Source organism: Branchiostoma floridae, chromosome 1 (assembly GCF_000003815.2).
Source record: "Branchiostoma floridae strain S238N-H82 chromosome 1, Bfl_VNyyK, whole genome shotgun sequence".
NCBI lineage: Eukaryota > Metazoa > Chordata > Leptocardii > Amphioxiformes > Branchiostomatidae > Branchiostoma > Branchiostoma floridae.
The window spans coordinates 9,353,454-9,378,597 of NC_049979.1; the positions used below are offsets into that span (position 1 = coordinate 9,353,454).

The 25,144-nt window shown below is 41.2% G+C and overlaps 2 protein-coding genes across 5 annotated transcripts in view; one reads left to right on the top strand and one right to left on the bottom strand.

Annotated features, from left to right (window-relative positions):
* LOC118425410 (ral GTPase-activating protein subunit beta-like) overlaps window positions 1-3,818 on the top strand; it is a 29,042-nt gene extending 25,224 nt beyond the window's left edge. For all 3 annotated transcript variants that reach the window (XM_035834222.1, XM_035834230.1, XM_035834238.1), the window contains 3 exons: window positions 236-386; window positions 785-901; window positions 1,486-3,818. In XM_035834222.1, coding sequence (XP_035690115.1) covers window positions 236-386; window positions 785-901; window positions 1,486-1,597 — 380 coding nt within the window. In that variant the 3' untranslated portion in view covers window positions 1,598-3,818. The remainder of the gene's footprint in view (window positions 1-235; window positions 387-784; window positions 902-1,485) is intronic.
* Window positions 3,819-4,671: 853 nt separating this feature from the next.
* LOC118425435 (fermitin family homolog 2-like) overlaps window positions 4,672-25,144 on the bottom strand; it is a 33,041-nt gene continuing 12,568 nt past the window's right edge. The window contains exons 2-11 of one of the 2 annotated variants that reach the window (XM_035834258.1): window positions 23,705-23,938; window positions 22,738-23,224; window positions 19,213-19,423; window positions 17,099-17,230; window positions 16,413-16,462; window positions 9,659-9,783; window positions 9,313-9,419; window positions 7,649-7,858; window positions 5,562-5,708; window positions 4,672-5,131 (exon numbers count right to left, since the gene is read on the bottom strand). In XM_035834258.1, the coding sequence (XP_035690151.1) occupies window positions 4,835-5,131; window positions 5,562-5,708; window positions 7,649-7,858; window positions 9,313-9,419; window positions 9,659-9,783; window positions 16,413-16,462; window positions 17,099-17,230; window positions 19,213-19,423; window positions 22,738-23,224; window positions 23,705-23,938 (2,000 nt within the window). In that variant the 3' untranslated portion in view covers window positions 4,672-4,834. Of the gene's footprint in view, window positions 5,132-5,561; window positions 5,709-7,639; window positions 7,859-9,312; window positions 9,420-9,658; window positions 9,784-16,412; window positions 16,463-17,098; window positions 17,231-19,212; window positions 19,424-22,737; window positions 23,225-23,704; window positions 23,939-25,144 lie in introns of both variants that reach the window. The other variant, XM_035834249.1, reaches the window with a different exon arrangement.

Below are 25,144 nucleotides of genomic sequence, written 5' to 3' on the forward strand. Positions count from 1 at the left end.
TCAAAACTATACCTCCATTTTTTCATGGAGGTAATTACCCGTCTTGGTTCAGGAGCTTTACACAGTACGGTAATGTGCTATTAGCGAAACGAGAAGTTCTACACCGGAAGTGAGAGAGTTTGTCTTTGTTTCCTAGAGACCTATCATGGGTATCCCCTCGTCTAGATGGAAGCCAATAACTGAATCTTAATCACTGTTTGATATATATGTTCCTCTCTGCTGGTTGTTTTTACAGAGGACCTGTTGTCAGAGTGTGCAACAGGGATGGACTATGCCAGCAGCACCAGCTCCCTGGGCAGCCGGCCGGGAATGGAGGCATTCGTGATTTTCATCCACCCCCTGAAGACTGGACTGTTCCGGGTCAACATGCATGGCCCTGCTGGCAGGTAGGCTCAAGCTTTCTGCATGTTATTGTGAAGGGTTAATGCCTTTGATGTATCAATTCATGTTAATGTAATACAGATCTAGTCAGTGACTTTGACATTAAGATACCTTGCGGTGGTGTGGTATCTGAAAGCATGTTGACACTCATATAGGAACCAGATTGCACCTTTTGCACTTCCTTAATGTGTATGAGGTACACTGTACAAGTACTTCTTGCAGACCTCAAGAAAGATGTTGAAAAACCTCAGAAACACTTGTGAAATATTAATCCAGAACAAATTGGAAAATAATGTGACCTTCCCAGAATCTGTCCCTCCTCCTGTCCTGAGGTCCTGTGCTGTATGTAAGTGAATCTATTTCAAAAGTGAAACTGATAATCTATATTGAAATTTGTTGACAGGGTGAGCAAGGCCATACCGCTGGTGGATGGGATGGTGGTGAGTAGAAGGGCCCTCGGAGCGCTGGTCAGACAGACTGCCATCAACATCTGTCACCGCAGACGGCTGGATACTGATACGTAAGGAGTGTTTTATAGCCATCCATTATAAGAGTGGGAACTTATCTTTATTCATTTGCATGTTTTTATCTATTTATCAATTTATCAGTGTATTGGTTTGGCTGTGGATGACTACATACAGCCAGGGCTACCAATCTAGCTGGTAAGTATTATGAAGGGCTAGTGCTGCTTACTTGAGATTTGATTAAGATATAGATATAACTTAATCTTGCCTATCTTGAAATATGGCCCTTCAAGCAAAACGGGTTAGGCCTGGAGAAAGGTGCAGTTGAAATTACATTAGGTGGGATTCTATATCAAAGCGAGGCTGAAAACTTTGATGGCGAGGCCGCACACTTTGATATAGAAGTCTGTCAGTTACTATCCAATGTAATGTCAACATCACCTTTCTTGCTGGACAGAGTCGCCGGTAAATATGGTTTGAAGACTGATTGCTGCCATTGCTGCAGTACAATCAAATGCTGACAGTTTTTCTACATGACAAGGTGCTGTATCTAGCAGTACTAATGTCATGTAACTGACCATATTGACTCAATTGTTGCCTTCTGAAGTATAAAACCACACATCTCTTCTCCCTGCTCCAGTTACCAACCTCCACACATCCGCAGGAAGATCAAGATCCAGGAGGTTGTCACCAAGTACCGCAGCCAGATGTCAGAGCCAGAGTTCTACACAGCCCTCTTTCATGACATGTGAAATATTCAACAATGTACATGTTTATTATCTATAATCTATTCCTGCAGTGCAATCAAATGCACTTTCATTTGCAAGCACACATTTCAGAGGGACCAGAATTTTCTTATATTTCTGCATCTTCATGTAGGTGAATGTGTGTGTGAACTTGTGAATCTACGTACATGGACAATATATTCTCAGACAAAATTCCTGACAATTTCTTGAAGATTGCAAAACCATCAAAGCTTAATGTGCACACTTTTGGCGATGGGGGCATTAAGGCCCTTGCAATGAAATGATAAAGCAAAAATTACCACAAATGAAAAAGTTTGTGTCCCCCATCAGTATGTCTCATTTTCACACTTAAGTTCTCTCAAAGATGTTACTTTACTGATTACAGAATATAAAGATTTCAAATATCAAATTAAACTCTCTTGATGTACAGTAGCAATGTAAATGAAGCAAATCCACTAATCGGATAGTCCTAGAAAAAATGACGTGTACTACATTTTAGCACCTGGTAATTATCAAGCATTGCGATGTAAAAGTGAAGAAGGCACTATTCGTTTATTGATTTCCCCAATTTTTGTTGTATGTAGATGATTGCAATCACTGCTGGAAAGTGTATAGCATAGTAAATGTATAAGAATGTCATAGCATATTATGTTACCAATAAAAATACTCATCAAAAGATTTCTACATTATTGGTTGTAAAAATTCTTTGGTACAGTAGGGGTCTAAGGGTGTTTGTGGATGTCAGCCTTTTTGCCTGGTCTTAAGCAGCTTGTACACAACGTATGTGTTATGCCGAAACATGATTTTCTAGTGTTGTGAACAACTGACTGAACTTCAACCTTGCACAAAAAGTACAAAAAAACAACATCAGACTGTTTACATCTCTCTTTAGTGGCAAAATTTATTTGGCTTCCAGCATGTAGCAGTCAGACAAGGCTGTAGGGTGCACACTTAGTTATCTACATGTTTACCATCTTGTGATACACACAGACCATCTCAGCTGGCTACCTGACGGTAGAGGCAGGATAGGGAAACATCCTGGTAGATGTACATATAAGAAGCTCAAAGGGAAGTCTATATAAATGCAGAGTCCAAGCTTCTGTACCATAGTGAATACATGTACTAAAAAATACTACAGATGGGATAGTTTACACTTGTCTCTAATTTTGGGAAGACATCTAGAGCATCAAGATGACACTCCTTGGAAAGTCAAACTGCATCAATTTCTGTTCTTTTCCAAGTTCTACAAGAGTAGAGTCAACTCTGTATGTAGAAGAGATCTAAGAATTTCTATTTGTCTTGGAATAGTAAGTGTGGTGTTGAACCTGTATTTAGTTTCAAGCTTATTTTCCTCTTTACTATTTCACCAAAACAGCAAAGAATATGGGGAAAGTCTGAAAATGTGGAATCAGCTTGTCATGTTATTTACTTAAAATGTAAGCAACGCTATAAATCAATCAAGTACTTGCGAAGAATATGTAGAATTTCATGACCCAACGTTTACAATTAGGAAGGAAGACGGCGGTCTAGCAATGTCCCAAACTAGGACTGATGATATAATTAGTTTCTCTGAATCTCATCATTTCATAACCAGTTATGTACCTAAAGAATCGTAGCCTTCATGTATGTACAGAAGACTAATTGTATGTTAAGCTCGCCACATTGGAAGACCAAATATTTTTTTATATCACAGACTTTATCTTATGCCTTTACGTCGGAATACGTCCACATACTGTATCCTGCCCAAGCATACAAACAAGATTTAACCCCGAATGAATGGAGGTGAAATACATTTCACAGTGTACATGTAAGTGTCATATAGGTTTCTCCCCTTTATAACTTTGATGTTAACGATTCAGAAACTCAGACGAATGCATGAGGGCTCTTCATTTCTAGTGTATCATGACAATGTTTTATGCAAGTCCAAATTCTTCCCCCAACCTCTAAGTCTCGTCTACGATATTGCAAAGACTTAAGAAACCTTGCTAGTATTCCACAGTGCTAATCTTTGCATCCAGCTAATAGATGTATTTCTGTGCTGTACTTTACAGTGACGGTGATATATGATATCACTACTTACAATGCTTAAGGATATTCTTTGATTAGTACTGGCAAAGTGATTTACCCTATATCATACAGAGCACCCCTACTGGGTTATGACTAACAATGATTACACATGGCAAGAGATAGAATTAGATATTTCAAATTTTATAATCTCTAGTATCAAGCACACTGTGGAATACAGCAACCCATTTACTCCTTTTATATTTTTGCGTATTTTTTCTTCCACACAACCATCAAATATTAAATAAAATACAGGTAGAGGTACTGTAAATACATGCTTGATCATTAAATATTTGATTTACTAAGCATCATTCAAACAGCATCATAAAAGGCTATGCTACTCATATAAAAACAACAAAACACCCAGTTTGAACCTATATTAGCTACAATACATGTAGTTACATGAACATGAACCCTATTTCCAGGGTAAACTCAGCCCCTCCCCCCATCAACCACAACATCTCGTATATACGTGCTATTCATTTTCTTAAATGAAAAAAAAGCTGTTGTTCTCCATAATACATAGCATTCCTGAGGTTTAGTAATTGAAGACTGAAGCTATGGCTCAGGGTGGGGCATAACTAATATTCACATTGTTACACAGGTTAGTACATTCTCCTTCACCAGGTGCAGATAAGCACCCCACCTTTCTAAACATTCTTTAACAAGTGCAGTGACGTTGTCAAACACTTTCACTGCTTAGTGACTAACAATGCTTCTTAAATACAACCTACAGTGCTGTCTTTTTTACATAGGCGCAAATAAGTCCCGGTCTCCTAAAACAATCTTTTAGGGGTCAGTGGCCTGCTAATGTACTGCTAAAATACAGCATAATACAGGTTTAACTTTTCTGGCATTTGGTTCCATTCACGTAACAAGTTAGCATACCACAGAATTCATTGTGTTTTGCACGGTTGAAATCTGATGAATATACACCACTGCTGTCAACTCTTAATATATGTAACAAATAATACTCTACTAGCATGCTTTGTGAAAGTGTCCTGGTCAACAGATTAGTTAACAGTTAATACCTGTGGGCACAGGCCAGTAGAACCTACTACCATTTTAAAGCTTGTTTAATTAATCAATCATTTCTACATCTCAATGATTCTGTACAAATGTGTATGATAACATTCATCTGTCTACATTCTACTTTAACATTAATAGGACAAACTAATGTTAAATTGTTTCCCATCCCCCTGTCAGCTTGTGAAATAGCTCCTCGTTCAGGGTTTGGTTCTGATCCTTGGAGCGCATGGAGTTGAAAATGTAGCCTCCGATGAACTCGTGAACGATCTTGCAGTCTGCGCTCAGGCACGCGAAGGACACCTGCTCGTCCTCGAACTGCACCAAGACCTCCTTCACCTCCCAGTTGACATTCCAGTGCTTCATGGAGTTGTAGCGCCACGTCTTGAGGGCGTCGCCGGTGTGGAGGTCCATACGCATGATGCGGTTAAAGGCAACACCCAGCAGGTCCTGAGAGAAAGAAGCTACTTTGTAAATACAGCTACATGGGATATCACATTCAGACACACACAAACCATTCTGTGACTAAAGCTCTGAAAGGAAAGGGTTGTTCTTTCCAGATACGTAGGTAAGATTATATACATCTTCACCTGTCTTAAAGGAGACACAGACACAATAGAACTGATTGGAATCCAATAAAATGGAAAATGTCACATCACTGTTCTCATAAAATCAGCTTACTGTTGTATCTTCGTGTAACAGTCGTTGGCACTTTATCTGAGTGAAATATGACTACATGCCACCCCTATGTCTTACATTAAGTTGTGTCAACATTAAGAAACTTACAGAATGGAAGCTTAAGATGTAGCTTTTTCAGCTTAACACAGTTGGTACTAAATGCTGCCAATGGAAGGAAGAAAAGCAAATGTGGGAAGCTCACCTCCTTCTTGTTGCCCCTGAACCTAACTACAAAGTGTGTGATGCCAAATTCAGGCAGGGCCTGCCACGCCCTGATGTAGTTCAGCTTAGCCTCCATCAGAGCCAGGTTGGCCACGTTGGCGTGTGCCTCCAGAATACGGGCCGTCAGCTGTAAGGAAAACACACGAAAACACAGTCACATTTCTGCAGCTACTTAACAAGATTTTAGTAGGTATTACTATTAGGGTGAACTTTTGCCAAACAATACAAATACTATGGTGCATGACTTGATGCATACTATGATGCATGCCGGTAAGAGGTCACTCCGTGTACTGCAACAGTCCATGCTTGCTGAAGTCACGTGAGGATTATTTCAGGCAAGGTCAAGGAATGCCATCCTTGAGATCCTACTCACATCCAAGATGTGCCATTGTGAGGAAACCGAGCAGTGACATCCTTGATGTTCAAGGGTACTGATGAGTGTAATCATGCAGCCCTGCAGCAATCCCAAAATACTCTATTGTTCCAAGAACTCAATATGAGCTATTGTCATCTATGATCAAATACCACAGTTAACAGTAGCCTTGGTCTACAGGACATATCCCACTAGACCGAGCTTGAGTCAGCTGGGAAGTTTGAGTTCATGGGAAAGTGCTGTGCTCTTCAGACTCCCAAATTGTGGAGCATTTCCAGCTGTTTTTGACTCAACTAACGGATTTGGCAAACACATCAACTCTGCCCTGCCATCCCTGCTATTTGTGTTTACTGCATTTCCAATATCAAAAGATGACCTTTTATAGTCTTTGGCACTTTCCAAAGAAAGTAAACCAATTCCAATTTGATGAAAACAAACTAAGGCCAAAACTACATCTTTCAGATATGTTCAAAATCCATAAACCTTCTACTGCTCAGTCTCCTCCAATGAAAGGCATTTCACAGTAGTTCAGCTTACTTGCATGATGCAACTACAACAAAACAACCTGAAAGAGATGACTATGTTGGTCTACAGTGCAATACACAAACACATATATGTAGTGCCCTATTCTCTACATTGCATACACAAGTAGCTGTCTTCAAAGCTCTGTGACAATCTACTCACATGACTAAACTCTGAACCTATAGCTCATGTTATGGCAAAAAGCAGTTAGGGTGTCACATCTATGATGAATGGTTCACCTTTCTACAAGTGGAATGTTTTGTCAGTCAACAAGTTTGACCTCTGCCCTTGAGGGCAACACTTTGTGACTGACAGACAGACATTTTCACCACTTGTGCCAAAGGAGACTTTTACCTTCCCCTTAGAACATTGCACTTGCTGTAGACAGTACATGTGATGTTTGGGTAAAAACTAAAGGGCTATGGTATGGAGTATGGACTCTTATCTTGATTACGATTCTATCATTGGATAATAAATCACCACAAGAAAAGGGTCAGAAAGCTTGCTTGGATTTCTTTTTGGATTGGAGGGATCTTTCAAACATGTTTAGTTCTCCAAAATCTAATCCTGACCTAAAAGATGTTAATCTTTACTTATGCAATGTATGTTTCATCTTTACACTGAAGTTTCCATCCTACTTTGCTCTGATCCAAATGTGAACTGTTGAACATATGTTTTATTGGGGGAGGGGGGAGCTGAACCTGCAGTTAACAATCATCTTAGCCATGGGGGGACTTACTTCAATCAGTTTGAGTTACAGACTCCTGGAAAAGTTCCCTCCAACTTGGCTACATGCAGTTATGCCTTCACCTTTGAAATTGAGTTAAAATACTTAAGCAGACGTGTATGTCTGAAGATAGTCCTTAGAGATTTATAGAGTCTGTTTAAGTGACTAACATGTGGAAATGTCTTCAACACCACTGCTGCATCACGTTCTTTGTGTCTTGAGTTATAGTACTCTCAACAAGTCTTGAGTTAAATGAACTTCATTGCCTGTTTCATGTTTTACAATTCAGTATCTTCCAGCCTCATTACCCAAACATCACATGTACACACCTACACAAGTGCATGTGTGTTTCATCTGCTTGATGCCTCCTGACCACCTGACGTCTGGTGTAGGAAGGTATGTTACGGCGAAAAGCAGTTAGTAAAATCTAACTAACCGACTTTGCCTTGAACTTCTTGACATGTCTTTGTGATACAAAGTCCTGTGGCTCTATGTTGATGTTGCTGACGTTCACACTCGGGACTGGCTCCTTGGGGTGCTGTAGGCCCAGGAAGTTGGTGATGCTCTGGACTTCCGACTCGTAGGTGGCGTCTGCCATCGTCTTTCCCTTCGCTGCCAATCTGCATGCCGCCATCCAGCGGGCATATTGTGTTTCCTAGGGGAAAGGGTGGATAGAGATTGTTATTGAACAAAAATAGCTGTTACTGTAGCTTCTAACATCACCTGTGATACCCAGTACTACGTTTCCTACTGAAAACACTCAGAGGGTACATCATTTGTTCATACATGCCAATGGACATAAAGTCCTACCAAACCATTCATAAAAGTTCTGTATGTTTTCAAAAGGACAATGAATCTTCCATAACTTTCTATTTCCTCAATTTACATAACTGCAAGACCACTGTCTTTTTTGAACTGAAAACATAATTTTATTTTAATTCCAATATTCAAGTAGTGTCCAATATGTTGATGGCACACTTACATATAATGTATTACCACCATATATAAACAATCTTGTTATAAAATGTTGATAAGATGACAAATATATATGCCTGCCGGTATCAACAGTTATGCAGCAAGACAGTCCAAAAGTTGATTTGCAGTTCTGACATGTCCTTAAGATTCACATCAAGCCTGCCTACATTCCTGCCCTGTCAACCCTTACTCCACAGATACCCCAAGATCACGGCCAAGTCCTGTCTGTCACTCAACCAGACAACAAAGAACCGTTGATGTGAGACAACAGGGGAATGGGACAGAATGCAACTTCCATCTGTAGATTACTGTCAGGACGCCCATTCAGCAGGAAGAGTCCTGTAATGCCACAGTGTGGGGTCTCCCAAATACACTGTATTATTTTCTGCTCTGTAGCATCACCCCTGGCCCTGGCTGTGCTTTTAACTTGGCGGCGGCTCCATCCATCTTTGTAATCTGACTACACAAAAGCCTCCGCAGGCCTGCCCTGCCCAAACTCTGACATTTCTTATTGTCTTCTCCAACTGATGGGTCTCTTTGTGGCACCAAATCATTCAACGTTCTGTCTATATGGGACCAGATTATGATGGATGGTGACAAATTGGTCTAAATTGTTAAAGAGACAACCGATCTGGCACTGTGCCAAAATGCATCATAATGATGATGTGGATGAATACAGGGCGATCTGAATCACCCCCAAGATACGACTGTCTCCGACAGCAAGACAGGCAGACCTCGATTTACACTGACACAGCAGCCTGAAGGGGCAGGGGTGCTGGTGTAATCCAAGTTTTCATTACTGCAATCCTCCCACATGCCAGCTAACAAGGAATGGGCACCCCCTGGGCTGTAAATAATGGAGCAAGCAAGTTTCATGTTTCCCCACTCACTGCCAAGGTAAAGAGCAAAGGCTAGACATGATGATGGGAAACACAGGTCCTAACGTCCCTCCTGAATCATCACAGTTGCTATAAAGCAAACCTACAGCCTCTAAATTGGCACTTACGTAAACATCTAGCCCACATTAGTCCAGCAATGTAGGGTTGGGGATAGCAGACTAAAATAAAGTTAAACGGTTGTACAGATATGTAGTTGCGTGGGACACCCCAGTGCAAACAAGTGTTCCGTCCTTACCGAGTCTGCCCTGATCCAGACTTCGTTCATCCCCTCAGTGGATGGGATGAGGAGCTTGATGCAGTACTTCTCTGATGAGATGTTCACATCTGGAGTCACTTCACATCCTGTGAGACATATCATCATCATCATCATCATCTGACATTCTCACCAATGTCATCACTGTTATCAATCAAGTGATATAAATGAATATAAATGCTAGTTTGCAACATCTCTTCATGTACAAGTGTATACAATGTAGTTTGGATGACTGTATATTAATTGTCTTGTGGGAAAAGCGTTAGGAGTTGTCCCTGAAAGACTTCAGGACTTGTGTATGCTATCGTTCCCCATCTGTTGTACTCACCTCTGAGGTTGACCCTCATGATGGGAGCTCCACTGGCCTCCTCTGGGCTGTGGTAATAGGCCAGGTGGGTGTCCTTGAAGGTGAACCAGTAACGCTTGTAGGATTTCAGCGTGAACTTCTTCGGCCTACACACAGCAAGACAAGGTATAGTTCAGTAATCACAACAATGAAAGTGCTGAAGGCTTGTGGCCTGTTTGCCCCCAATTTCTGAAAGAAGCTTCTACAGTACCGACTACGTTTATGGTCCGGTCCCACGCGGTTTACACGCGATTTAATCTCGATTAAAAGTCGTGCAAATCGCGATTAAAAGTCGTGCAAGTCGCGATTTGATCGCGATTGAATCGCGTGCGCTAATGAGCTGTAGCTATCTAATTAAAAATCTCGTGTCGTTTGTAAACGCGTTTACTCCCGGCACCCCGCCGACTCAAAACAAAAGGCTTTGTTCCAGCTGCCCCGCCCCTTGGTCGGGCATTTCACCCACGAAATATTTTGTTCGTTAATGAGCAGTGTTTACTTTTGTAAATTTGCATGATACTTGTAAGTCGTCAATTTCACGTATTTGTTGATAATTGGTGAATAATACAGGGGCTGGACAGCGCCGCGGGTGTCGGCAATATTGTCCTAGGACCGCTGACGCTTTTTACCTAAGATCGTAAAAGAAGTTCACAGTCAGCAAATTAATATATCGACATTCTCTCCTGGTACCGATTGCTCAGACTGAGTTAAATTTCTATACTATATCTTGATTAGTAACTTTTCATTTTGCTGGTGTTGTGTTGTTGCTTTTTCATTTATCACGAAATGTGCATTTCTCGATAAATTTGAACAGGCGTGTACACGTTACTGCTCGTCATCCAACACCGTCCAAAGGGTACGGATTTGCAAAACATCGGAGGAAAATTGCCAACAGCGATCATGTTCACAACGCTGGGTATGGAAATTGTGATAAGAAAACAGTCTCCCGATAGATATTTTCTGATATAAAATAAATGTCAATGATGAATCCAGAGAGCAACCCGAACTACGCAAAAGAAAATAGTCTTCACGGCTAAGCTTTTTCGTAAGCCTCAAAGGGAAGACGATGATGTCAACCGTCGAAACAAGCGGGTTGTCGGCGAATATAGTCTCCTACTTACAGTTTTTGGCGGGTTATCTTCGTATAATTTTAGTGGAAGGCCAGCAAAAAGAGATACAAGTTCGATTCGCCACATTTCCCCGTAAAATACGGCGTTACATTCCATCGAAAATTATGTGTACAAGCTGTACTGTACGTGACAGCAGAGAGTTGGGAAGAACTAGACGCGCGTGGGAAATGCAACTGGACGTGCGGTTACCATGGCGACAGCTCCGGCGGTAGCCCTCTGAAGTAGCGCCTGCCTGATTATGCGGCAAATCCAATCAACTTCCCTCCAATCACAGCCAGAAGCGGCGCTGACAAAGTGGTAACAACAAGAAGAAGCGTAGAACTAACGCGTTGTTGTGTTTTTTTTTTAATCATTTATCACGAAATGTGCATTCTTTGATAAAATTTAACACGTTACTGCTCCGCCAGCGTCGTCCGCAAGGCATAGATAATTTTGCAAAACATCGGAGGGACTTTTCCGGCATCGATCATTCTCACATCGCTGAGTAAGAATTCTGTGAACAGTCTGTCGATAATCATTTCCAACTTGAAGAAGGTGGTATTTTTTTTTACGGCATACTACAAAAGTCGTAACGGCAACCGAGCGGGTTGCCGGCAAAAATTGTCTCCTATTTACATTTTTAGGCGGGCTACTTTCGTCTAATTTTCGTGGAAGGTATATGATAAAATAATACAAGTTCGAACCTTTTGGACCCACAAAGGACTGACAGCATAAACACGATCGTCATCTAATATAAACGGAATTGCTGGGTTGAAGACTATACACTGACATGAATGGACTACTAGTATTTATACGCATAAATTGACCGTTTTGCATGTATTTAAATATGAATAAAGGATATTGTGTTTGGTCATAACTTAATATTTCTAGGAACGTTGATACTCCTTGGTTCGGCATAATTTTCTAGGCTAGGAAAGTAGGATTCAGGTTTCCATCCGCCTGCTGATCGTCATGGTTACAAACTCGACAAACAAGACTTACCTGTTCCTGACGGAGCTCTTGGGTCGGAACACAGCCATCGTACGATCCTGGTCGTCGAGCAGTCGACCGACGCAACCATACTCCAGGGCATACATTCTACTTTATGTGTTTTTTAAATCTTTTTGTTAATCGTGTTTTGTCTGCGTATCTGTTCAAACAAACATGTACCTGTTCTAACAATGTTGTGTTGGTGTAACTAACATAACTTCTACTATGTAGTTAGATATCGGTAGCTAATTTTCTAGGCTAGGAAAGTAGGATTCGGATTTCTATCCGCCGGTTTCCTGGACATACAGCTGATCGTCATGGTTGCAACTCGACCAACAAGACCTACCTGTTCTGTTCCTGACCGCCTCGGACGTTCCTGGTCGTCGGGCAGTGGACCCACGCAACCATATTCAAGGGGCATACGTCTTGGTTCGACACAGACAATCGTTATTTTGCCGAAAATTTCTTCATCAGTTATTGGTTTTCTTGTTGAGTATGTGATCAAGTTTTTCTAACCTGTCATTGATTCAGTTAAAAGTTGCGTTAGCGTTACTAACATTACTTCTACTTGTAGTATTTTACGTTTCTAAAATGAACATGTTTTTAGTCAGTTTATCTACAACTGTTATGCGCTGTTCAAAGAGGTTCACTCTTTTACTAAAAGGGCCTATACGTTTACGGTTGTTTTTCAGCAACATATAGATATATAAATTTAGCTGGTCGGGATACTACGAAGAGGGATTTGACCAATGAAATAGGTAAACACGATATATCATTGCCTTTGGAACATGAAAGGTAAGTTTACTACCGATGTTATCGATCATCATTCGGCAGCTTCTACACCAGTCGGATCGTCATCATCTGTTCCGAATGTTGGAAAAACGGTAGGTTGTCCGTGTACAAACTTTAATTAATAAAGAAATTTTATACACTTAAACATTTGAAAACATTCTTAATTCATTGGTCGTGGCTCCTTTAATATGAACCAGTTGGGAAATGAATTATAGAATTTGGAATACAGAATTTATAGATCATCCACCCCTGCGACATTGCCACAAAGTTCAAATATGACGTACGCTAACGCTGCGTGTGCAGTCTACGAAGTATTTTACTAACGCTGCGTGTGCAGTCTACGAAGTATTTTAATTAGTCTAGATCTGCTCTAGAAATTGTCAATAATACAAATAAAACAAAGTTAGATAAATCAAGTAGGTTGATAAAACCCCCTTGGATAAACCAAGAAAAAATAACCACATATTAAACACGGGGCTAGATCGGAGTAGAAAATAAACGCAGAATATTGCAACAGTCAACGTGGCCTTCTTCTGTGGGAACATACTTTCAAAGAAGCCGCTCCTTACCGTGCATGTGTCAATCAAATTGAGCAGCACGTGAGACCAGACCAGACCAAATTCTGGAGGTTTACAATGTAATTTTTCTACAAGTTTACCAGCACCGTAACAGTTACGTCAATCGTGTACTTACACACACTAAACAATCAAAACAGCTGTTGATTTTATCGCAACGATATAAGTTTCATATTTGCGCTCAAATAACCCAATCTTCCACAACCTGTCCCACGTTCTGGACCCCACACAAACCGTGTACACGTCTAAATGTAATATGATATGCTAGTAGTCGCGCCGTGGCAAACTTTAGGAAGGTTGGAATATTTATAAACAGGTCACGTTCCACCGGAGGCGGGGCGGCGCTTGAAGTTCGGATGTAGATACTTACATGTAGTATCTGCCGGTCGAAGCCTGTTTACTTGGTAGTGAGACCGCCAGGATTTTGTACGACTACACTGGTCGCACTGGACATTCCTTGTTGTTCATTCTGAAACTGAAAGACTAGTGTACTTACCTATCAGTTCGGAACATGATTAACTTGTCTTCACTTTCATCGATAGATAAGAAATGCAAACACAGACTATTGTAGCTATTTACAGTGGCAAGTATCGTGTAGTGTGGGCGAATTTGATATCGCTACACCAGCGTACAAATAATGCAAGAACAGAAATAGGACACAAATAATTCAACATAGAGTCGGTAGGTTTTCTTCGGGTGGTCCTGACACTGGCCGCGGTAGCGGGCCGTCCTCGTCACGCATGGTCAGACAGAAGCAGAATTTACTCCATGTTTTCTGATTTAGAAAAACACATCTTGCCATTCTTGGGAAATAAACAATTTATTTGATGTTTTCTTGTCATGTACGTATAAGATTCAAACTTGCACTACACAGTCGGTTCCTCAAAATTGTAGCAAATCTTCCGAGAAAGAACGTGGTAGGTTAGGTAGCGGCGCGGGTGCGAGGTCGCACCATACATTTTGTATCTTCGGAATGATTTGTTCCGGTACGTGACCCTGGCGCTAGCCACGGCAGCGCCGAAAGATCGGGGTCCAGTAAAAGCATACTTTGCCATATTCTGCTTAAGAAAAAGACACCTTTGTGGAAATTTATTTCTTATTCTTTAATTTTCACGTATCAAATTTAAACATGTGCGGAACAGTCGGTTTCTCAAAATTGTAGCAAATCTTCGGAATGATTTGTTCCGGTACGTGACCCTGGCGCTAGCCACGGCAGCGCCGAAAGATCGGGGTTCAGTAAAAGCATACTTTGCCATATTCTGCTTAAGAAAAACACACTTTTGTGGAAATTTATTTGTTTTTCTTTAATTTTCACGTATCAGATTTAAACATGTGCGGAACAGTCGGTTCCTCAAAATTGCAGCAAATCTTCTAGAAATATCGTGGTTGGGAGCGGCGCGGGTGCGTTCTAGACTGCGAGGTTATGCGTTAGTTCAGAAACAAATTGGGAAATTGGGCGTGATACGTTCTCCGCCCTCCGCGCGGGGGGTCTGCATATGAAAAGAAGCCGATTTCTGCCAAACCCCGAACTTTGGACGGCACGGGCGTGTCTAGAAAATGTTTATGAAAAGAAGAGGCGTGTCTGAAATCTATTCATTGATCGTCTAAACGCGGTTAGACGTGATTTCATGCATATCAGACGCGGGTACACGCATATCTAATCGCGTTTTACCCGAGAATTGCACGAGTTTTAATCGCGATTTACACGAGATGTAATCGCGACTTGCACGACTTTTGCACGCGATTAAACCGCGTTCAGACCGGACCATAAACGTAGTCGGTACTGTAAGTCTTTACCAACACATTCAGCTTTTGCCAGCAAATGGCATGTTGAATGTGGGTATTTTACATGTAGTACTAATGTGACCCACATTTATCCACAGAGATGTACTGGAAACAAATGCAGGAAAAGGTGCTGCTTCTTCATGTGAGAAGAAGTTGCTAGGCTGGAAATGGAGGAAGACTTTTGGAAACAGGTTTTGTTTGGATCTCCCCAGACAGCTGGTGTACAGTGATCCACTCCAACAGTGTAAACAGTGCTGTCCCTGGCTTCTGGAAGGTCTTCTGACAAATTTTATGACAGCAGAACTGTAAGATTAACCGAAAACCAACAACCAACATCACAACATAAAATGGGCAGTTTTATCATTGAATTTGGATGCAGAGGCTGAACAAACACTAAAGAAAACCCTAGTAGACAGACCACCATAGAACAGCAGTAGAGATTTGTACCAAGCAAGAATGTAAACAATCACAATCAAGTGCAAGAAACATAAACTGCCGAAAGGGCAAACCTCAACATCGCTTTAAGGAAGACACCAAACACTTCAACTGTCAGACTTAACAGGTGAAACGGGAGGAAGACAGAAAGCAGGAAGGTCAGTAGTGCAAAGGGTTACTAGCTCAGAAAAACAAGGTCATAGGGAAGGGAAATTGCTTCCAGAAAATCTCAAGATCAGTACTGTTATGGTACACTGACTCCTTTAAAACTTTTCAAGATTTACTGACACAGTCAAGGACATGACTGGACTGGTAAAGTTGCAGTGCCTGTCTCTGCTCAACAGCTTGAAGGCCAATAAAACTAGTCTAAACACTGACTTGATACTGATGTATCCGACAAAAATTACAGTAATCAAAAGATCAAATGCAATACCATAGCCTCTAAAGAAACCCATATACGTGGAAACAAAAAGGACGAAATTGGTATGAATGTTAAAAGATTGGATTTCTTGCCTTCTTTACACTTTCCAGTTCATTTTGTCATTGACATGAATAATCATGATGGAAGGGAAAGATTTGAGGACCTAATTTTATTCAGCTGCAGTAGCCTATCAAATGGCAGATTAATAGCATATCATTCTTACAATGACATATGCATTAGGCATTCAGAAAATAAGCACATCAGATTTGACATGTATAATACAAATATAAGATTGTAAATGGTGCATGTTCCTACATTCAAGCAGCAAAACAATGATTGACCTTCCATGACAACAATACAGGGCTGTCTCCAGCCTTAAATTTTTTCTGTCCCACTCATTGTTTGGAAGCCCATGTTCTTAATTTTCACTGTTAAGTCTGTCATTTTAAGCTTACAAAATTTCATTTTCACAAATTTCATGTCACAAAGCTCAGATTTTTTGGACGGATGGGGTGAAATTTTCATCAGCCACAACAAGCAAATTTTAATCCTGGGATATAATGATGGATGGGTCCTTGAGATAGCCCTGCAAAGATATCTACATGTACTTAGACTGAAGTTGCTGGACTTACTTGAAGAACCTGAGCCAGTCTGCTAGTTCTGGTATCTGGGTGATGTCTCCCTGGAGAAGGAGGAGAGAAGACAACAGGAAATGATGTGCCATCAAAAGGGATGCTGTTCTTCCTACGAGACCCATTATACATCACTAACCTCTATAATTAAATATGGGAGGTGCTGATCCTCCTGTTGTATGGCAAAAATCTGTCATCATTATCTAAAATGTGACAGGCTGGGAAGGCATGTCTTTCAATCATGTTCCCAATGGATCAGTCCCCACACATTGTTCATCTGACATTCATAGCTATAAATATGTTGAAAAATACCAGATGGTTTCTATATGACCTGATGTGCAGATAATAATTGATCTCCATTCTTTTCAGAGTGATCAGATATCTCCTTACTAAAATGGATCATACATCATTCATATGGCATCTTTCATAACTGCCGAGTTTGTCCTCCAAATGAGCTACCAAGGGAAATTAGAGGTATTTTATCTACCATATTTCAATCTAAGACAGTAAACTATCTCTACAGCTACATGCATGATTTATTTGTTTTCAGAGTGACTTGGCTCCTTCTACATCCTTCAAAACAGTTGACTTTCTATTTTCTGCCAGATGAGCTGTCAAGTTAAATACACCATATTTATCAAACATATGTATTTCAGCCTTAGAATAGATAGCAAACATGTCCTTACAGCAGCCGAGTTCTTGGCGCTCCCCTCCAGTGACACCTGCAGGTCGGTGAGAGCTGCATCGATGTCATCAGTGGAGTCGTTGGCATTGTTCATGTCTGGCTGGGGCATGGCTGACTGGAGGTTCACTTGCAACTGGAGAGGCAACAGACAAACCAAATTAAAAATCAGAACAGAACAAATACTCACTACAGAGAATGAGACTTAAAAAATGGTAGACACAAATTAAGCTTCATGTAGGAATGACAATTACATTAATTGCCTATTTTTGAAGCCTTAATGAAGGAATTGCATGTCTATTAAAGTAACATATTTTCAAATTTGATCTTGCACTGAATTCAAAAGAAGGTTTCTGATGCAGGGATTATGACAATTTTCTATTTTTGTGTGCAGCGAACTGTTTCAGCTGTTAGGCACATTGTAACTTATGGCACAAGTATCTTTGCACAAATGTAAGATGGAATGGAACAGCAACCCAATTTTCATGTTGGCTGGCACCAACTGATACATAAATTCACACAGTAGCACTCTATTTGCCAACCATATCTGTATTAGCCCTTTCACTTTCCACTAATATTGCCATACTACTGTAACTCAACAATGACAAAAGGAAAACTCCTCTTCCTTGGCAATTTTTCCTGCAAATCCTTCTTCCTATCCTTTCAAACCATGTCTTTTTTTCACACTCAGTCACAGTGATCATCTCTTGTGGGACTGAAGGTCATTAGAGCTTGACCTTACTTGAACTGAGGGGGAATGTATAAAGCTTATAAGACAAACTCCTCTCTTGAATTGGTAATCCCACATTTTCAGATAATCCCAACATTCTGTAAGAGTGTAAGATTGTGGCACAGGGACAAACCAGTCAGTGGCAAACATTCAACAGATTAATAATATGTTTACATCTTTGCTCTCTAAGTTGAGGAGTGCTAATAATTTGATAATTTGATGATTGACAGAACGTAGAAGTTTTGTTACATGCGGATGGACCTGTCTCCCTTTTCCATCCCAGTTTTTCCACTATGATAACGGAGTGTTTTCTATATGGCCAATATGCTGGATTATAAAAATCAACAACTTTATCTATTTCCAATACTTTCTGATGTTCCAATAGCTAGCTTAACAAGTCTTAGAGCACATTCTTACACATGGAAAACTTCTTCACAAAGAAAACTTTATATCTATCATTTGAATTATGGTTGATATCCAACTTCATCAGGTATATAGATCAGGGTCCATAGTGTCAAATGCATTTGTCTCTCCATTTTACAAGACCCGAACCCGTCCTAGAACCAGAGCTAAGTAATAGAGAATTACATCCCAATCAAGAAACACTCACTTCCAATCCCCAAACTCCTAACAGCAGGTTATCTCATCTCCCATTTATTGCCATGACAACTGCATCTCTACAAGATGCAAGGTTGCCAATTCTTCCTACTTTCCACGTAGGTGTATTGATAAAACGGCAACAGACAACATTAAAACCAAATTTATCCTTACTTCCAGGAGACTAATGTGATTTGCCTGTGCCTGTAATCAAATTTCTGTCTTCACCCATATCTACAATGCTGCTCGCCAATCTGACCCAAATTAAGTTTCTGTCAACCGCTCATGCACATTCCCTCATCAATGTCTCCAGAGTGGCGTGTGCACTTTCAAGGTCTAGACAACGGCACAATTTTGAGATGCAATTACAACGCCTTCAATCAGGAACGCTTGGTAGGTAGACAGAAACTATCCAACTTTTAATTAGCTACGTAAGAGAACAGCCATAAGAACTGTGCAGTCTGTAGATGGTTTTATTTCGACGTAATCTTTTATGTTTTGCAACAATTAGATTAATCATACTTGAGTAAAATATTGTTTTTGGCTAGTGTTCCTGTCTATGCATGTATGTTTGTGTTTGTGCAATTCCCAATATCATGAGTTGATGCAGTGTTGCTATTTTACCTGTGGGACTGGAAGGATGGCAAAGCAGTATGGGTAAGTAGGCGAAGTCTGTTATCTCTTACTCTACATGTGGTGCTATAGCTACTGATGTCTACAGACTGTATTTTACATCCAGAGAGACAAACATTCCCAAAGTCGTCCACAAACAAGTCAGCAGGTCCACCCACCTGTAAGGCTGCAAACATCATGGCCTCCTCCTCCGTACACTCAATCCCTTCCGTCAGCAGCGACCATTTTGCCTGCTCGTAGATCTGGTTGATGCGGACTGCGTCGTACTTGGGATTCAGATCGAAAAAGGAGTAGTACTTGAACCTGAGCAAGATGATGTCGTTCTCTCGGATGCCCTGCTCCATCAAGGACCGAGAGGAGTTCAGCCATCTGGAAATATCGGGAAGAAAAAAATACAGGATGTCAAAAAACCACAGGATATGAACTTGAGGTGTGTTTTCCTTCATCTTGACAGCTTGCTACATAATGTGACCACATGTGGGAAACGAAATATTTCAACCATCATAATGATGTCCTGGATAACATCAGAGACATTTCTTGATATGCTTCTGCCTGGTGGCATGTGAGCATGGTCTCACTAATGATCCTTCCTTATTGCTACTTTATAAGACAGTGATACAGATTTATGCTGCATTATTGTATCCAGATGGTGCTCTCCAACCTCATGTATGTTTGAGATGATTCATGAACCTCTGGTCACGCAATTATGGGATTTACACGTGCCTTTGCTGACTACGAGAACCGCTTGATGGCCAACAACAGATCAGCAGCAGTCTTTCTGTTCAAAATGCTTTTTCTACAAAAGTCACGCATTCAACCACATCGTGTTAGTGTTCCTAGGTCAGGTGGAGATAAAAATATTTAGCTTGGAGAACAGTGGGGACTAGCATCGTCTGTAACAGCAGGAAAATGCCCAGAAGGTGTGAATAACCCATATTTCATGCGCTGCAACAGGTGGAAGAAATCAAATTTCTGACAAGGGTTCATTTCTATCCAGCACATTTCTTGGTCCCCTGCTATTGTCATGGTGATCCTGGAGCACTGAGAGTTAACCCTGATGTACAACTGTACATCTAGAGCTGAGCTAACACACCTGGAGTTTCTTGGGTGAATATGATCATTATGAAGGTCCCATCATTTACCACTCATGTCCAGTTATACATTTGTATTTTGTTATGAATCATTGAATAAAAGCACTAAACATGACCTTTTCACAATGCAAGAAAGTTCACAAAAGTTAAAAACAATATCATATTGACTACTGTGAACTGTCAAAAGACAATTTTATCTTGATATTGACCTGCGGTGACCTTGTGACCACCAGCATTCCTGGCACAACCTGGACTGACAGAAATCAACCAGATGGAGATTCAGACTCAAACTCAAACTTGTCCTGCATGTAGTTCAGAGGAACAAAAGCTGACACTTTGGCGATCTTAAATGGGTCTTGTGGGTTCTGAATCCTTTACCCATATAATCATGGCTCTAAAACCCCACCTCCATGCCTGGGGCAACCTAGCAGCTTTTTAACAGTCCTGATCACAAAACCAACCCAACTAATTGGCTAAAATTGCTTCCTCCCTTTTGAAACTGATTCCAAGGGGACCTTTTCAACATCAATTGTCTTCACCAGCAAGTAACACATGGCCTCAATCCAGCCTTATAGCCGGTGGAATCCATTTAGACAGCTTACAGAAAACATATATTCCACCAGCAATAGGATGAAGAGCTTCAAACTTGTTTTCGGAAGTTTGGAATCTTTAATGCAATCCAGGATTCTTTGACCCGACAACTGGTAAGTGCCCAAATCATGTGTGCTCTATCTTTAACAAGGGCATTCAACTAACAAAATATGAAGTCATAACCAGGAAAATGCAACTCCTGTACAGTAAAAGGCCTTTCTTCAGGATACTCAGTCTGTGAGTCAAGGAGAAATGTGAAACTGCACACCCCAATTTCCCATGAAGAGACTTATCACGATTTGCCACCTGTCTGACAAAAATCCAGATATCCTAAGATTGTTTAGACTGATACAGATGGGATATGAAATGTGATCAGCCGTGTTTTGGTAAATATCCAAGATTTCCTAGGGTTCTTTAGTATTCCTGTAGTAGTGCCAGGATCTTCCCATAGAGAGCAGACATGTGTTGGAATTATCACACCTGCTGGTTGGAAAATGCACCAATTACTGCTAATGGTGGAGGAGTGATTGGATTGGATAGGCCCTGCAGCTCGCACAACAAGAAAGGTGTTAGTCAGACAGCAGGATTAAGGTGATTCAAGAAAGCAACACTTTGGTAAATTGGTGTAAATGATTCAACTATAGTATCTGTAATGCAGGTTCTATTGAGGGCCCTCTGATACTAGCAGCAGTGGGGAGGGGGGCTGCTGTTAGAAATAAGTGGTCAGGCTAATTCAACAAAGTTGCAATAATCTTTCACATCAGTCATTAAAGGTTTGCACAGAATGAGCTCATTCTAGTCCATGTTTCAGATTGTGTATGTGTGAGTGATTGCTTCCTGACAACTGCCAAAAACATCTGGACAGATCTGATGACCTCATCACACACCTGTTTGAACCTGTTGCCCCACCTGTGCTGACAGGTTGTTATGCATCATGTAACACAGGTCAGGGTACGGTGATGTACGTGTATGACCAACGTGTATTACCAACCATGCTGTAAAATAGTCACTACTCCAGTAGCAACTCATCAGTTCATAACAACAGAAGAAGGCAGTTTCCGCTCACTGATTCTATCTCAGGGTTGCTTTGGTTTCTTTCAATATTTGCATATTAAAGCAGATAATTCTGGAATTGGTCAGGGAGAGCAATAAATGTATAAACACCTTCTTTCAATCCCCCCCCCCCCCCAAAGCCTTTTAGGATATCTATATTTGTAGCTGACATGTAATCTGGACAGTTGCTTACGTGAAACTGAAATTTCACTTTGTTGGCAAAAACCTTTGACCCATATTCTGCTGTAGCTACAGTGGTTTCAAGTTGAAATTGAGCTGATGCTTTGAACTTGATCTGATAACTAAATTAGCCATACCAATGATCTTAACCAAAGGTGGGTCTCCAGAGCCTGGGTTTGACATCACTGGGCCCAACTTCCTTTTACATGCAATGACCCAAATTCTATCTCCCCAGTTGTTGAAGTAGATAGGCAAACTTGGTTACTCCAGAATCACCCAGCTAAAAATACTCCCCATCTCCTGTGACCTTGTTTCAGATGTGGGTTAAGGGACATCTGGTGAGGCACTTGCTGGATGGGTGCTGAAGTTTTGGTGGTCACTTATATAGCAAGATGTAATACCAACAGCACTTCTGTTGAGTGTTCAAGGATATTATGGTGACATCTAACACATCAATAACATGCCAGCTGGCACATATATAAGTGTACTTAAATCTTCATGATCGCAACTACCCATATCAAATTTTAATTTTTCTATTTCAGTTGACACATTCCCAGGCGACATGCTCTGATGCTCTTAACAGGAGCAAGCAGGGATGAGTGAGTGAGTGAGTGAGTGAGCCAGTCAGTGAGCAAGTGAAGGAGTGAGTGAGTGAGTGAAAGAGTAGACATTTGCACCACAATTCCGGGCGTGATAAAATGTTCACAGGCAACAAGTTACTGCATTGTACTTTGATGTTCAGACACACGTTCCAAACCCCATACTTACAAAGAATTTAGCCTGGCTCTGTCCACGTAGTTCTTGGGTCTGTGCAGGGTGGCGACTGCTTCTGAAGATGGCTTGGCAGGGCTAATTGACAGGGCCGATATGTTGCTGCCATCACTATAGGGACTGTCTGGGAAGGAACTGAGGCTGTAGCTGGAGGATACAGGGCTGGTTCCATTGTAGCTGGGTACCCTGGGGTACGTGTTGTATCCACTAGGTGTCCCCGGCGTCAGGGGCGTCCCTGGCGTCAAGGGACCGGATCTGTAAGGGCTACCTGGCATACTCGCACTTCTTGGCGTTGTTAGGGTCCCGTCCATCATGCTGGGGGTGGGGGTCGTAGGGTAGGAAGCATCACTATTGTTTGCAGATGAAGCGGGCGAAGAATACTTTTCACCTTTCTTCTTTTTAAAGCTGCCTCTTTTTTCACCGCGTTTCAAAGTCCGTTCATCTACCTTTTTCATGAAAGACAACTCCTCTGGATGGCGAATACCTGGAATGGAAAAAGATGTCTGTTAGCTACGAGAGCTTCCATAGCACACCTACAAATTACTAGGTTCTGTACTCCTGTCACCTGCAAATGTTGGGATGTGGAAAACGATGTCTACATGTAGAGAAGTCTTGATGTGTTTCAGCTTTGCACACATCAAACTACCTGCAATCACTGATGGCCTACAATTTCAATTTGAAACTCACACAAGATATCATCTCAGTATCATGCCTGGATGCCAGACTGTATCCAGAGCCTACACAGGCCAGATTCTCGGCTCCAAGAGCGACATGCCCCAAGCAAGGTAGTTTTACCAAAGCCTTTCCAATTAGACCCTGAAAATGTTTCAGAGTGTGGGCAATAATTTCTTTGGGTGCATGCTGGCTGGCCCTTGAGCAAGGATCTGGCCTTTCTAGGCCCTGGAAACAGCCTGGCATCCAGGCTACCTAGTATCACACTAGAAAGTTCAAGAATTCCACTCACCTAACATCGCACATACGTTCATGATGGCATTGAATGCCATGTAGGAAAAGTCCACTTTAAGGTCGACCAGCTGCAAGTCTGGGAGCTGAACCCTCAGGTTCTTGTGGGTGGGAGTGAAGTGTAGCTGGGCGTCGGCCTGGACACCGCACTTGTCCAGCGTCCAGTGGGTGCGCAGCAGCCACATATTCCTCTGCGGCCACCAGAAGCCGTGATCTGACCAGTCCATCGCCACATCTGTAAGGGAAGAGGATAGATGTTTTGATATGATTTGGGGCTGAATGTGGTAACAATACTGTATGCATTATATTAATCAATTAGTCAATAACAACAGAATCTGTGATGACTTAATACAAGTACTTTTATTCAGAAGAAACATTCGGCTTATTGACCTAAACCTTTTCAACATAGTTTCCTTGGGTACGCAACCTTATGATCTTTTTTATAATCTCAATCTTTAATTTGACTTCACATTTTTCAATTGTCCATAAGTACAAAAGCAGAGCCATAAGTCAGTTCATCCTATTTTAGATTCAGTGTTGCACAACCCAAAAGAACTATGCCCTACTTCAGCAAGCACACAAATCTCAGTAAGTGTAAGTCTGCCCAAGAAAAATATTTGACCTCTTAAATTTTCCTGTAACATGAGGCAGGTTTGGAGCTGACCACCCTTAAATTACTTACAGATGTTTATTGAATCAAGGCTTAGAACACCACAGCTTGATGTTGCATGTTGACAGGGTCAGGTTTGCCTGTTGGCCTTTAGGGTTCTCTTATACTGGAATGTACCTAAGAGCTTGAACTGAACAGGAGACATTTGACTAATGAGGTCACTGAGGAAGAGAACAACTTCCAAGACCAAGTATGTGATTTACTTTGTGAAATCAGGGGTATAGCAGATTTATACTAGACTTATGTGAGTGGTGCTTTGTAAGATCAACGAGCTTGCCTTGATAAAAAAAACGCGGATGGATAAAGTGCAGCTATCATTAGTGGGTACATTTACCATATGCCAGTGTTCTCATTGATCATACTTTAAAAAACCTAGAAAATATGTCACAATTTGTAATTTTCAAGTATATACAGTATTAATGTACAGGATCTCCCCTGAAATCATGCTTTGGGAAAGAAGGTCAGGCATCCTTGCAGGGATTTCTCCTAAATTCCATCATCACAGCATCCATTCCAGAAATGCCCCAGACCCTAAAATGGACACAGGGCAAGTCTGTCTAGACCTCTGCCCTCTCCCCCCACCCATGGAGCTACCAGCAGGCATCCATTTTGACCTTACCCTGACCTCTACAGATCCCCTGGGAGATAATGCTAAACCAAAATACATCATTCCTTGTGTATCTCATTCCATCACAAATCTCACTGCTGAAAATCCATTGGCTTTAGAACAATTTCACTGTTTCAGAACAGTTTCACAATTTCGCACATTTT